The 15,883-nt window shown below is 46.6% G+C and overlaps 1 protein-coding gene across 3 annotated transcripts in view; it reads right to left on the minus strand.

Moving 5' to 3' along the window:
* Positions 1-15,573, minus strand: part of LOC147454420 (IAA-amino acid hydrolase ILR1-like 3) — a 61,151-nt gene extending 45,578 nt beyond the window's left edge. The window contains exon 1 of one of the 3 annotated variants that reach the window (XM_086516389.1): positions 15,169-15,573. In XM_086516389.1, the coding sequence (XP_086372515.1) occupies positions 15,169-15,540 (372 nt within the window). In that variant the 5' untranslated portion in view covers positions 15,541-15,573. The remainder of the gene's footprint in view (positions 1-15,168) is intronic. The other 2 variants (XM_086516388.1, XM_086516387.1) reach the window with 2 other exon arrangements.
* Between the last annotated feature and the right edge of the window lie 310 nt (positions 15,574-15,883).

Consider the following 15,883-nt stretch of genomic DNA (forward strand, 5'->3'; position numbering starts at 1 on the left):
CGAGTCTTCGTAATTGATGAATCTGCAATGAGGTTAGCTTCACTAGAGAAAGTATCAACTAGCACGTCTGCCTTGTGAACAATCACATCATCTTCATGCAAATCATCATGCTTGTGGGAATTCACATCTTGATCATGCAAATCGTCATACTCGTGAGAAATCACATCGTGATCATCATGCAAATCATCGTGCTTGTCCTTATCATCCAAATCATCATGCTCATCATTATCATGCAAATCTTGTGTGTCATGCTTTGGAGAAGAAGAGACTGAGAGAGTCTCCTTCTCCTGATCCTTTGCAATCTGTGTCTCTACACTAGAAAAGAGTCAGAACAACTCTTGCATCTGTTGGGCTCTTTGTTTGGCCGCCAAGCGCGCTTGCTTGCGCTCGCGATCCAATTCGGCTCTTCTTTCTTTGTGTTCACGATCCAATTCGGCCATTCTTTCTGCTTTTCTTGCTTCGCGTTCTAACTTCATGTCCATCATCATCTTGTCGAAAGCCTCCATAGGAGTTAGGGCACTCCTTGGAAGAGGGTCAGAAAAACCTCCTGGTGGGGAAAATTCTTCTTCGCCATTTTCATGCTCATCCCCTCCATGCGAAGTATCCATTCCGCTTCGAGTGATGACCATTCTGAAGTCGTAGGTTCTTGTGGCTTCTTGTGGTCTTGGGTTCTTAAGTTCACGAGGAACTTGGGTTCTTGGGGGTCTTGAGATTCTTGGGTTCTTGAGGTTCTTGAGTACTTGCGGTTCTTCTTTCGCTTGCAATTTGTGTTAGAGAAGGATCTTCTCTTCACGCGAGTTCTACTCTTTTCCGCAAATGCACCCCTTGGCGGCCTTGCGCTCACACCAAGGTTGCTTTTTCCCACCTCACGTCGATTGGCCGGCTGCTAAGTGCACGGTCCACTCTCAATGAGTGAAAAGAGACACAAGGGGAGACTGGACAAGCCCTTCTTTCCTGGGTTTCTTGTCACTCTTCAAAAACACGATTAGGAATTGACACGCCCAAGAGAACTTGGGTTACGTGCGACCGCAACAAGCAAAAAAAAAAATTATGTGGTTCTTTCCTTGAGTGATACAAAACACTGCCAAAGCTCTGATACCTATGTAAGGTGCAGCGGAAGTGAATGTTGAACTTTGCTCAAGATGAGTGCTCCGAACTGTGCTCAAGGGTTCCTTTTACTTATGGAAGGGAGAGTCTTCCGTTCCTTTAGTGAGAGAGTGCAATGGACACAAACAAAGTGGTAAACACTGTGAATGAAGGTACATGAGACTGAGAGATAGAGAGAGAAGAGAATACGACACCGGGAAGTTGTCAAACCCTCCTCCGAAGGCCCCACACTCTATGGCGAGAGCAGTCTACTATTGATTGCACAAATCTCTACAATGCTTGGACTTGCCGACGATGTCAATGACGATGAGGATGACGATGAGACAGGCTGAAATCTGAGAATGCTAAGGGCTGAAATCTACAAATCTTTATCTACTGAATTCTGACTCTATGTCGATGACGACGCGCTAAAAACGCAGATGCTGAAATCTGCGTCTGTCACGTGAAACATCCAACCCTATGTGTCCGTGGACAAGTTACAGCAAGACCAGGGTTCAGTTCAATCAAGTCAGTCTAGAATAGGAAGTGATCTTGCACTTTTGTGAGTCTGTTCGCAGACCGTGCATGTCCAGACACTTAGATTAGATGCATATCCTCCGGTTGCACACAGCATGATCATCAGCATTCCCATCAGAATCCATCAGGGAATTTTCCAATGCATAAAACCTATTTTCCCTATTTTTTGACATTTTTCACTTATTATTTTTAACTGACTTTTGTTGGAAAGTAGGTAGGGTAATTTTGTTAAGTTTGTATAAATAAGAACCTAGCGCTAGCACTTTCTGGCAGAAGAGGCAGAAGGAGCACACGCTTGACAAGCAACTTCTCAGTAGAACCCACAAGAGGCCTAGCGTTTTTACTCCACAGCATCAACCTAGCGTTTTTGCACCAGATCAGCCAACATTTTTGCACTTGCAGATTCCCGACGACAGTAGACAGCAGATCAGCCCTAACGTTAGCAGATTTCCCCACAAGGTCAGTTTCCAGCCCTAGCGTTTTTGGTTTGCAGATCAGCCTCGGTGTTTTGCAGATTCACCGCGACGGAACATCAAGAACCACCAGCGTTTTCAGTTTTCAGCCTTTAGCACTCGCAAATCAAGTCTCGAACCTCGCAGATCTCACCTTCCCGCAGCAGTTCCTCGCCGCACGGTCAGATCCCACGCAGTTTGCAGATTCAGCCCGGAAAACGCAGATTTCAGCATCTGCGTTTTGACGTCGTTGTTGCATCGTCATCATCGACATCGTCACCGACATAGAGTAAAAATTCAGCAGATAAAGATTTGCAGGTTTCAGCCCTTAGCAGTTTCAGATTTCAGCCCGTCTCGTCGTCGTCGTCGGCAAGTCCAAGCATTGTAGAGATTTGTGCAATCATAAGTAGACCGCTCTCGCCATAGAGAGTGGGGCCTTTGGAGGAGGGTTTTACGTCTCTGGTGTCGTATTCTCTTCTCTCTCTATCTCTCAGTCTCATGCACTTTCACGCACAGTGTCCATTCACTTTGTTTGTGTCCATTGCACTCTCTCATTAAGAACGGAAGGCTCTCCCTTCCGTAAGTAAAAGGAACCCTGAGCACAGTTCGGAGCACTCATCTTGAGCAAAGTTCAACATTCATTCCGCTGCACCTAACATTGGTATCAAAGCTTTGGCAGTGTTCTGTATCACTTGAGGAAAGAACCACAAGAACCACACAAAAAAAAAATTTGCTTGTTGACGTCGCACAAACCCAAGTTCGCTTGGGCGTCTCGATTCCTAATCGTGTTTTTGAAGAGTGACAGGAAACCCAAGAAAGAAGGGCTTGTCCAACCTCCCCTTGTGCCTCTTTTCACTCATTGAGAGCGGACCGTGCACTTAGCCGCCGGCCAATCGACGTGAGGTGGGAAAAAGCAACCTTGGTGTGAGCGCAAGGCCGCCAAGGGGTGCGCCCGCGGAAAAGAGCAAAACTCGGGTGAAGAGAAGATCCTTCTCAAAACACTGATTGCAAGCGAAAGAAGAACCTCAAGAACCCCAAGACCCGCAAGAACCCAAGTTCCTCGTGAACCTAAGAACCCAAGACCACAAGAACCCACGACTTCAATGGATGGTCATCACTCGAAGCGGAATGGATACTTCGCTTAGAGGTGATGAGCATGAGAGAGGCGAAGAAGAATTTTCCCCACCAGGAGGTTTTTCCTACCCTTTCCCATCTACGTCAACGATTGCACTAACTCCTATGGAGGCTTTAGACCAGATGTTTATGGAAAGGAAGTTAGAACGCGAAGCACGAACAGCAGAAAGAATGGCAGAAATTGATCGTCAGTACCAAGACAAAATGGCAGCCATAGCACGTGAGCGCGAGCAAGCACGCTTGGAAGCCAAAGTAAGACAAGCAGAATTTGATCGCGAGAACAAAGCAAGACAAGAGAAGGGCGACCAACACATGAAAGAGTTGTGGCGACTTTTTTCTATTGTGCGGCACAGTTTGCACAAAATCACGAAAAGGAGACTCTCTTAGTCTCTTCTTCTCCCAAGCATGACACACAGGATTTGCATGATGATAAGCATGATAATGATGAGCGTGATGATTTGGATGACACTGACAAGCATGATGATTTGCATGATCAAGATGTGATTTCTCACAAGCATGATGATTTGCATGAAGATGACGTGATTGTTCACAAGGATGATGATTTATTGATGCTTTTTCTAGCGAAGCTAACCTCGTTGCAGATTTGATCAATCACGAAGAATCGATCTTGGCTTTCGAGTCGAGGTCCACAGCACCCCCCCGAGCAAATTCGATCAAACACGACGAACCGATCTTGGCTCTCGAGCCTAGGTCTCAAGAACCCTCACAGGAAGTACTATGTGTTCGTATGATTAGTCAGCACGCATTGTACAAGTGTTTCTTTCGTGATCGTTGCCTGTATTTTAGTCAGCGTCTTTATGTGATCCCTTTTCCTAAGCATGACATATTGTACGTTGAGCACGTTTCACTTATGAATGAGCACGGATGTGTGCGGATTATTCGTGAAAAGCTGAAAAGTACGCATTCAAGAAAATCACATTCCATGTCTCTTCCTTGGCACGGCACAGTCGTAGAAAGAGGACGAGAAAGATTGAGCACCAAGCATGGGCATTTCCGTTGTGAATTGCCACAGTTGATTGATTTAGATCAACAAGAAAAGATTCCATCTCATTGTTTGCATGTGTTTGATGAACGGTTTGGCACTCCGTCTCTTTGTTTATCTACATTGCATGCACAGTCTTTGAGGAAGACAAGATTTTTTTCAGTCACTTTACATGGAATGGGTATGTTCATGTTTTTGTGTTGGAAATGGTTTCAGGAATTTTCAGCCATGGAGATTCTTGAAGGAGAAAGAAGTCAAGATGAAGTTGAAGCATCGAAAGAGCCACAGAAGACTGTCGCTTTCGGCGCGGCCCAAAGAAGCAAGCGTTGCAGACCTTTATGAAGTTCAAGTATCGCATGACCCACATATCAGAGTGGGCCGGCGAAGAGTCCTTTCGAGGATTCCGGATGTTATTGGCGATCTCTCTCGACGCCATACAGTTCGGTACCAGTACCTCACTTTGAAAAGGAGGGGATGTCACATGACACATCCAACCCTATGTGTCCGTGGACAAGTTACAGCATGACCAGGGTTCGGTTCAATCAAGTCAGTTAGAATAGAAAGTGATATGGCACTTTTGTGAGTCTATTCGTAGACCGTGCATGTCCAGACACTTAGATTAGATGCATATCCTCCGGTTGCACACAGCGTGATCATCAGCATTCCCATCAGAATCCATCAGAATTCATCAAGGAATTTTCCAGTGCATAAAACCTATTTTTCCTATTTTTGACATTTTTCACTATTATTTTTAAGTGACTTTTGTTGGAAAGTAAGTAGGGCAATTTTGCTAAGTTTGTATAAATAAAAACCTAGCACTAGCACTTTCTGGCAGAAGAGGCAGCAGGAGCCTAGCGTTTTTACTCCACAGCATCAACCTAGAGTTTTTGCACCAGATCAGCCAGCGTTTTTGCACTTGCAGATTCCCGGCAACAATAGACAGCAGATCAGCCCTAACGTTAGCAGATTTCCCCGCAAGGTCAGTTTTCAGCCCTAGCGTTTTTGGTTTGCAGATCAGCCCTGGCGTTTTACACATTCACCGCGACAGAACATCAAGAACCACCAGCGTTTTCAGTTTTCAGTCTTTAGCACTCGCAGATCAAGTCCCGAACCTCGCAGATCTCACCTTCCCGCAGCAATTTCTCGCTACACGGTCAGATCCCGCGCAGTTTTCAGATTCAGCCCGGAAAACGCAGATTTCAGCATCTGCGTTTTCAGTGCGCCGTCGTTGCATCGTCATCATCGACATCGTCACCGACATAGAGTCAGAATTCAACAGATAAAGATTTGCAGATTTCAGCCCGTCTCATCGTCGTCGACATCGTCGGCAAGTCCAAGCATTGTAGAGATTTGTGCAATCATAAGTAGACTGGTCTCGCCATAGAGAGTGGGGCCTTTGGAGGAGGGTTTAACGACGTCTCTGGTGTCATATTCTCTTCTCTCTCTATCTCTCAGTCTCATGCACTTTCACGCACAGTGTCCATTCACTTTGTTTGTGTCCATTGCACTCTCTCATTAATTACAGAAGGCTCTCCCTTCCGTAAGTAAAAGGAACCCTGAGCACAGTTCGGAGCACTCATCTTGAGCAAAGTTCAACATTCATTCCACTGCACCTAACAACGTTTTCCGGGCTGAAATTGCAAACTTCGATGGATCCCATCGTGCGGCGAGGAACTGCTGCGGGAAGGTGAGTCTGCGAGGTTCGGGGGTTCTACTGCGGATACTGACTGCTGAAAACTTAAAACGCTGATGCTTGTGGGGCTTCCGTCGCAAAGATCCCCAAAAACGCTGAAGTGTCTTGCAGATGCAAAATGCTAGGGCTGGAAAATGGTCTTGCTGTGGAGCATCTGCTAACGCTGCGAGTCTTCTGCTTCTTACTGTGGCCAGGTTGTTGCCAATGCAAAAACGCTGGCTGATCTGGTCCAAAAACGCTAGCCTTCTGTTGCGATGCAAAAACGCTAGGCCTCTTGGGGGTTCTGCTGAGAAGTTGCCTATTGAGCGTGTGCTCAATTGCCCTACCTACTTTCCAACAAAAGTCACTTAATAAATAAGTGAAAAATGTCAAAAAATAGGGAAAATAGGTTTTAATGCACTGGAAAATTTCCCTGATGGATTCTGATGAGAATGTTGATGATCATGCTGTGTGCAACCGGAGGATATGCATCTAATCTAAGTGTCTAGAAATGCACGGTCTACGAACAGACTCACAAAAGCGCCAGATCACTTCCTATTCTAGACTAGCTTGACTGAACTGAACCTTGGTCATGCTGTAGCTTGTCCACGAACACATAGGGTTGGATGTGTCACGTGACAAAGTACCTCACTTTAAAAAGGAGGGGATGTCACGTGCACATCTAACCCTATGTGCATGTGGACAAGCTACCTTCATGACTAGGATTCAGTTCAACTTAGGAAGTGTTTTGGCACCTTTGTGAGTCTGTTCGTAGACCGTGCATGTCCAGACTAGTTGCATATCCTCTGGTTGCACACAGCATGATCATCAACATTACCATCACATTCCATCAGGAGCATTTTACAGTACACAAAACCTGTTTTTCCCTATTGTAGCCATTTTTCACTTATTATTATTAAGTGACTTTGTTGGGAAACTGGGTAGGGCAATTTGGCCAAGCTACTTTATAAAGAAACTAGCGCTAGCACTTTCTCGTAGAAGAGGCAGCAGGGACCAAGTGTTTGACAGTGCACCTTCTCCAAGACCCCCCCGGCAGGCAACCTAGCGTTTCCAGCCACCAGACCAGCCTAGCGTTTTCATAAAAAACAGCCCAGCATTTTTATCAGATCAGCCTTGGCGTTTTGAAGACAGCAGATCAGCCTGGCGTTAGCACTTCCCAGCAAGATATTTGACGTTTTTGCAGCAACTTTTTGCAACTTGCAGATCCAGTAGCGTTTTGCAGATTCTTCGCGACAGTTCAGCCCACAGCATCAGCGTTTTGCATTTTCAGCAATTAGCCTCCGCACCGCAGCCCCCAAACCTCACAGATCTCACCTGCCCGCAGCAGATCCTCACCGCACGGTCAGATCAGCCAGTGTTTGCAGATTCAGCCCGCTATCAGTAGATTTCAGCATCTGCGTTTTCAGCATGTCGTCGTCGCATCGCCGTCACCGACATAGAGTCAGAATTCAGTAGATACAAGATTTGCAGATTTCAGCCCTTAGCGTTTTCAGTTTTCAGCCCGTCTCGTCGCCGTCCTCATCGTCGTCAGCAAGTCCATTGCATTGTAAAGATTTGTGCAATCAATAGTAGACCGCTCTCACCATAGAGTGGGGCCCTTGGAGGAGGGTTTGACAACATTCTGATGTTGTAATCTTCTCTCTCTATCTCTCAGTCTCAGCACCTTCATTCATAGTGTCATTCACTTTGTTTGTGATCATTTGCATTGTAACAAACTGCTGACGTGTCAGCCTAAAGAATGGAGCCAACTTACAGATGTGGCCGAGGGGCCTAAACTGTCACAAAGTGATGACGTGGTTGCCCGAGAGCAAAAACCCTAACCCTAATTTTTACCAAAAACCCTAACTGCTGAAACCCTAATTTTGGAAACCCTAACCCTAAAACCTGCAAACCCTAATTCTAGAAACCCTAACCCTAAAACCTGCAAACCCTGATTCTGAAAAACCTAACCCTAAAACTGCAGAAACCATAACCCTAACCCTAAGGGTAGCAAGGAAATTCCCGAAAATTGCGTTGGTTGATGACGTGGCAGGCTGTACAAATTTTCGTGATTTACGCTGGCAGCTTTTTGGCTTTGCTTTTGGACCAGAAGCTTTTGAGTTTTGAAGGCTTTTCACCGTAATTGCCTTTTAGGCCAAGGGCCTTTAAATTTGAGGTTAGGGCTCATTCTCTGGCATGCTTCCTGGAGAAGGTGCAGAGTCTGGAGTACTGGCTTGTACTTTGATGATGCAATATAAAGAAATACCGAAAGGGCGCCAAGGTTTGGGGCCAATACTCTCTGGGGTGAAATTCCGCCACTCCGTGTCGCGTGTTCTCTCTCTCTCTTTCAGTTCAGTTGTTATTGAAGTGCTAAAAGTCTGTTCTTTTCTATTGGCACGTGGTGCCCGCCTTGTGACATGCACTCTCTCACTAAAGGAACGGAAGGCTCTCCCTTTCGTAAGTAAAAGGAACCCTTGAGCACAGTTCAGAGCACTCATCTTGAGCAAAGTTCAACATTCACATCCGCTGCATCTTACACAAGATGAGGACTGGGAGAGCATATGATCATGATGGCTTAGTGGCTGAGCATTTCATGCATGCCAGAGATCTACTAGCAAAGCTTCTAGCAGTTATGTTTAACTGTGCCATGTGTGAGGGCTTGCCTGATACTTGGAGTCTATCTACGATTGTACCTATCTTCGAGACCCTATGAGCCTAAGACTTATCGCACTATCATGATTGGACACACATTGGCACGGTTGTACGCATCCATTCTTGAGCAACAGCCGAGTAGATAGGCAGAGCGGGAGGTTTTTCTACTCTTGACCATATCTTGACACTCAAGGCCATCATTGAGGAGGGCAGATCCCATGGGAGACTGATCTATTGTAGCTTTCTGGACTTCCGCAAATCCTTTGACACAGTACCTAGAGCTAGATTGATGCGCAGATTACAGGAGATGGGAGTACCCACATAGCTCATTTGGGGGATCATGGCATTGTACACATCAGTAGTAGGGCATGTACGCACCTCTGAGGGTCTATCTACACCGGTTCACTCCACTATTGGGGTGAAGCAAGGCTGCCCGCTCTCTCCTACACTATTTGGTATGTATGTGGATGAGGTTTCTCACTACATTGAGAGAGACGGTGATAGAGGTGCACCGCTAGAAGGGACATGGATTCCGCTATTGTTATATACTGATGATATTGTGTTGATATCCGACTCTCCGGAGGGGATGCAACGACGCTTGGATGCTTTACATAGGTTTGCCCATGAAAGTGGTTTGTCTGTCAACCTTGGCAAAACGAAGGTCGTGGTATTTAATACCACCCCACAGTAGATCAGGAGGTCAACGCCCGCATTCACATTCGGCCAGGAGACAGTGGATTATACAGATGCTTACACTTACATTGGAGTTGTTTTTAGTGGACCAGCATTTTCATTGAGGAGAGCAGCAGGGACTAGATTGACCAGAGCCCATGCGGCATTGGGTAGATTGGAGAGGATGTGTTCACAGTTTCAGTTTCAAGAGCTTCGGACGAAGTTCTGGCTCTTTGACACTCTGATGGCTTCTGCATTGCTCTATGGAGCTGAGATATGGGGGCCTTCATTGGATCATCACGGGAGGACAGGTCGCACTGATGGATGGGGGGACATGGAGAAGCCTCTGGTCTCTATGATCTCGCGGCTCATTAGAGCCAAGGCTTCAGTACCACGTGCAAGCAGAGCTAGTTGCGCTCCCACTAGTGGTTGAGGCGCTCGCCAGATCTGTCTCCTGCACACCGCATGTGGGAACTTCCTAGAGACAGATACGACCGCCTTGCACTTGAGTCCTCTCGACAGTTAGCCATGCAAGGAGATACAGCATGTTGGTATGGGGAGATGACATCATGGTTTCAGGCGCATGGGTTCATCATAGACAGATTGGCCCCCTTCCAGTACTCACTGGATGCACTCTCTCTAACTCTTACACAGTCCGAGATCACCACGCTCATCCGCCATGACCTGACTCGGCTAGACACCAAGAGGACATGGATACAGCCAGCACAGGAGTTCGGCACGAAGATGGCTTTCTACAGAGAACATATTCTCCAGCTTACGGAGGACGGTTTTGTGACGAGGCCCAAATACATGGACACCCACTTGTCTCATGGGATTCGATGTGCGATTGGCCAGATATGCACACACCAGCTGCGGATCGAGACTGGGAGATATAGCGAAGTACAAGCAGAGGCCAGGACATGCCCCCTGTGTGACATGGAGCCTGAGACAGAGCTACACTACATATGCCACTGCCCCGTCTACTACGAGATACGAGGCCACTTCCACTGCTTGTTCAGAGATGGCTTTGGATCACTCTCCAAAGTCATGAGGTACGAGGATCAAAGATGCGTGGGTTTGTTTCTGCTCGAGCTGCGCAGACACAGAGAGAGCCTGATGACAAAAGAGGCTAGCCAATCTCAGAGACACATCACAGACTTCTTTAGAGCAGACACTGAACACCCGGAGGAGCTACTACCACAGCAGAGCTTGTTGCCTCACACCAGAGGCACACTGATCGGCCGAGCGACTGAGCTGGGGAGATCCAAACGCCCACGACTGCGGAGGACTACACAGCATCTACGGAGGCTACATCAGAGAATTCGGATCAGTTTGGCCCGACATGCAAGACGCCTGATCAGACTCCTGACCATGGAGAAGATTTGATGAGATACGCTAGCGGCCAATGCTGGATCTCTTGTAATTCCGCTATCCAAGCTAGCTTCTTAGTTCACACCTACGAGTTTAGGATTCCATAGTATTTTTATTTTGTCATTTTGTTACTCTGACTTTGTATCAGATACACCACATTGTAACGTTCTGGTCTCATAGGTCACTTTGGCCTTTTGAAGACATTAATATAACATTTCATCTCTCTCTCTCTCTCTCTCTCTCTCTCTCTCTCTCTCTCTCTCTCTCTCTCTCTCTCTCTCTCTCTCACAAGTCTTGAGTTCAACTCTCCTCGTCGGATAGCCTCTTTAAGGTCTCTTGGGATAGTTTTCTACGACGTTAAAATTCTCTTCTTCTTCTTCTTCTTCTTCTTCTTCTTCTTCTTCTTCTTCTTAGTAGTGCAGCAGTACAGCCATAAGGGTTCGCGCTACTGCTAAGTTTTGCTAGGTTGCGTCTCTCTCTCTCCTTTGTTCAGCGATGGGCAGCAAGCAGCCTGTGAACAAGAGAGCGTGCAGATCTCTCTCTCTCTCAGTAGTGCAACAGTATAGCCATTAGGGTTCATGCTACTGCTAAGTTTTGCTAGGTTGTGCCTCTCTCTCTCTCTCTCTCTCTCTCTCTCTCTCTCTCTCTTCAGCGATGGGCAGCGAGCAGCCAATCGTGGATATCCGCAAGGCAGTAGGTACTTTACGCGAGCAAAGGAATTGACGATTCCGCAAGTAAGGCAATTTACGCAAGCAAGCAACTAAAAGGGCCTCAAGTACGAGAGGGGAGTAATCTCATGTGGCACTAAGACCTTAGCCCAATTCAACCAAAAGATCATAGAGACTAGATGCCTCTCCATACATGTCCATCCATCAGTGCTACCAGATCTTCCATAGTGGTCCACTCAGGGTCCCCAAATCTGAACTCCATAAAGCATAGCTGAAGCCACTAGAGTGTTAAAAAGACACACCTGTGGTGTGCAACGGAATGAATGTTGTATTTTCTCAAGATTAGTGATCTTTACTGCTCAAGGTTCCTTTTAGTTCTTAGGGAAAGAGAGAGCTTTCCGTCTTATAGAGAGTGTTGTGATCACGAACAAAGTGAGTGGATATTGTGTATGCAAGTGAATGAGACTGAGAGAAGGAGAGAGAAAAGATACGACACCCGAGAGGTTGTAAAACCCTCCTCCGAAGGCCCCACTCTCGTCGGCGAGAGTGGTCTACTTGATTGCACAAAAGTGTACAATGTGAATGCAATGGACAGATGCAAGTTGGTCTATGCCGATGACGACGACGGTGATGACGACGACGGCTTCGTGGCTGAAAACTCTGATTGTTTATGGGCTGAATTCGGTGACTGTTCGGGCTGATATCATGGCTGGAATTCCCTGCCTTTGCTGATGCTTTAAGGCTGAAATAAAACGTTGGTGTCTAGGGTTCTGCTGCGTTTTTGAAGAGGTTGCTGCCAGCTGAAAACGCTGAGGCTCTGCAGCGTTTTTGAAGGGACTGATGGTGGCTGAAAATACTGAGCATCTGCTGCGTGTAAATGGCTGAATCGCTGAGCATACAATGCTGAATTCCTGCAGCGTTTTAATGCTGAAAACGCAACTGATCTCAACAGAAAGCTAGCGTTAGTAAGTTCCTTTTGCTGCTGCCAATGGATAGCAAAAACGCCAGGCATGAGGGAGCATGGAGGGCGATAGCTGGCTCTGGAAAACGCCAATGGAGAGGTCCTTATGGCGATGGTTGAAAAACGTTGTGGAAGGGGAGTGGATGGGGAGTGGCCTCGCCAAGGTTGGAGAGGGTCTTGCTGAGAGAGGGTTGGACACCTGTTACTTGGGGAAGCCTGCCATGTCTTTGCTCATTTGCCAATTTCTGCTAACTTGGGTTTGCTTATATATTAACTTACCCAATTTGCCCTACTGAGTACCCAACAAAAGTCACTTAATAAATAAGTGAAAAATGTCAAAAATAGGGAAAAATGAGATAAAGTCATCTGAAAAATCCCCAAACTGACTCTGATGGAATCTGATGGAAATGCTTATGCTTATGCAAGGTGCAACCAGAGAATATGCATCTACACTGAGTGACTGGGCATGCACGGTCTACGAATAGAATCACAAAAGTGCCAGATCACTTCTAATCTAACTTGACTGGACTTGACGGAAACCCTGCTATGGTGTAGCTTGTCCACGGACACATAGGGTTGGGATGTGTCATGTGACAACACCTTTGTTCGAGGCTCCTGAAACTGAACCTACGAACACATCTTCTCCAATCCTCCCAAGGCTGCATAAGCTCTCGTCAATCTAGTCTGCTGCTCTCCTCAATGAAAACACCAGTCCACTGAAGACTACCCCAAGATAGGTGTCTGTAATTGTATACTCCACCGTCTCCTGGCCATGTGTGAAATTGTGTGTCGACCTCCTGACCCACTGTGGTGTGGTGTTAACCACCATAACCATGGTTTTCCCCAGGTTAAGAGACAATCCACTATCGCGGGCAAATGTGTACAAAACATCTAAATGACCCTGCATCTCTTCTAAGGAGTCAGAAGCCTAGGTAGTCATCTGCATGTAAAGCACCTCTTATCAGCAAGTCCCAACTTATTAATAAGTGGCATTTATTAGCATTTTATGAAGTCGTGGGATCTCAGATTTGGCTTGCTCGACCGAGCATTCCCAACCTATATTAGCGACTCCCAACCTTCGTACATCGCACATCGACCGCGCTCCCGTCTTCATCGCTCTGTCTTACAGGGCATAAGCCATAAAGAACCCTAGATTACACATGGGTTCTCGCGGAGAATCTGACAAAGATAACACTTCCCGATGGGTAGGCAGAGAAAAGTTGAAATCCGGTGCACGAACTGAAGAAAAGAATGAAGATTTGGACAAATTCTTAGTAGAAGAGTTTGCCAGGACGAAGTACAAACGTCAACTGCATGCTGACATATGTGTGAAAAGATTGATCAAGTACTCCAGAGACCTGAGATTTTCGAAGCACCTGAAGAATTACCCGGGTCAACACACATAGACAGTGACGAAAATACAACAAACCATCACGAATGAGATAGTTGCTAGGCCCTTGGGAAGCAAGAGCCTGCAACCATTGTTTACCGAACTCGAAAACTGCGTACTGGTTCTTCATGCTGTCAAAAGACACACCCTGAAGAGAAACTGAGGATCTTGACTCAAGAGCCAAGATCTGTCCTTTGCGACTTAACGCATCTGCAACAAGGTTAGCTTTTCCAGGCACATACTCAATTAATCCTCCAAATTGCTCAAAAAATTGTGACCACCATGCTTGGCGATCACTCCAATGTGCACTAGGCATAGACTAGAGCCACTTGAGGGCTTGGTGATCTGTGATAACTGTGAACTCTCTACCATACAGAAAATGCTTACAATGCTTAAGAGAGTGAATGACGGACAAAAGTTCTTTATCATAAACTCAATAGTTCTTTTCTGCACTATTCAGCTTCCGACTAAGCAATGCAACTGGACGGCCATGCTGCTAAAGCACAGCACCTATAGCGACATTGGTCGCATCCATCCATACCTCAAAGGGGTCATCCCAAGAGGCAAGGATAAGAGACGGGGCTTCTGTCACCGCAACCTTAAGAGCTGCGAAAGCCTCAGTGGCTGCTTCGGGCAGATCCACGCGTTGTTGGCGTCATGGGTGCGGCAATGCGTGTAAATTTCTCTATGTGTGAACTATATACTTGACATAAACCAAGAAAAGAACGCACATCATATGCAGTTTTGGGCAAATCCCAATTACGTACCTGTTCCATCTTCGCGGGGTCTAACTTGATGCCTTCTACAGAAATGATATAACCCAGATAAGGAACTTCAGTGAGAAAAAACTCAGATTTAATAGCTGCAATGTACAGCTAACACTCATCCAAACGGGTTAATATCCTATATAAGATACAAGAATAGTAGTGTCTAAACGGCCGACCTTAGTGGCGAACGGCCATCTGGTGCTTCTGACTCTCTCTATCTCCTTCACTGACAATAGCTCTCAACCAATCCTTGTGAATATGTAGTATGCCTATGGACCTGACTCTAGAAGATCTGGATGACTGGGGAACCAAACGGTCTTCGTTGCATCTTGTAGCAATCTTGTACGAGGTGCTATAACGTATTGCTCTCAATGCCCGCCAGTAACCAAGATCTTCGGAGGCACATGACCCCCTTCCACTAAAAGGGTATACTTGCTTTCAACATGAGCAACATTGAACGAGCCAATCTGAGTGCGTAGAGCACACCGAGGGTGTAACAGCTTGGGAAGGGGGGGGCACATGGCTGTGTAGCCTTGCACACCGTATAGGTCTAAGCTTGCTCGACCAAGTGTGGACAGGATTTCTACAGTCGGCTGACAAGTTTTTATGCAATGCTCCTATGCTAGAGGGCTCCACAGAGGAGAGCTCACAATGAGAGGCTACTACGTTTCACTCTCCCTCCCACAGGCCACACCCCCTAAAACAAGCTGCCCACAATAACGAAAGGGAATATCAACCAGGCAAGTGAGGAAAATTTTTGAAAATGACAACATGACCAGGACAAAGATCAGTAAGGAGCTTACATCCAAGGGAAGGGCATCCATATCAGCACGAAGGGCAACAACAGGTGGCTTTCCTGAACCGACTGTGGCGACGATTCCAGTGGTGGCAAGAGGCCACTTGAAAGATATGCCCATTTTGTCCAGCTCCTCCCTGATAAGTTGGCTTGTTTCAAACTCCTCATACTGAAGCTCCGGATTCTCATGAAGCTGTCTCCTTGTTGCTTTAAGCCATTTCACAGTTTCCTCTCTGTGAGCGGCTGAAAGAAGCTCTTCAGCGTAGCAGGTTGGGGGGTGTTGTGCCCCTAACACATGGTCCAAAGGTTTGGATCTACGATCAGGAAGTGGCACGTGAATTTCGAAGCGAATGGACGGAGGAAAGAAAAGTAAACGCATTGACCCCCGGGCCCCCACGTTGGAGACTCAAACCCAAGACATCCTTGCTGGCAGCCCGATGTCCTAACCGTATGTCCGTGTGGGTTTGCTTGTCCCCAAGGCGAAGCCTCTCTCTCATAAACTGAACTCGGATAGAGGCAAAAGTAAACATGGATCAAAAAAGTAAACAAAGACTAATCGGACGGCGTCCATGCTTCACAGGAAATATGCTTTACTTTAGCGTCCTAGATCCCACTACTTACACTTCATTCAATACTCGTGTTAGATAGTGTTGGGGGGAGGGGGGGGCGACATCAGCATGAATCATGACCATTACTTGGCAAAGGTGATAGGCACCATGAAT

The sequence above is a fragment of the Adiantum capillus-veneris genome, chromosome 7 (assembly GCF_014529385.1).
Source record: "Adiantum capillus-veneris isolate H3 chromosome 7, ASM1452938v2, whole genome shotgun sequence".
NCBI lineage: Eukaryota > Viridiplantae > Streptophyta > Polypodiopsida > Polypodiales > Pteridaceae > Adiantum > Adiantum capillus-veneris.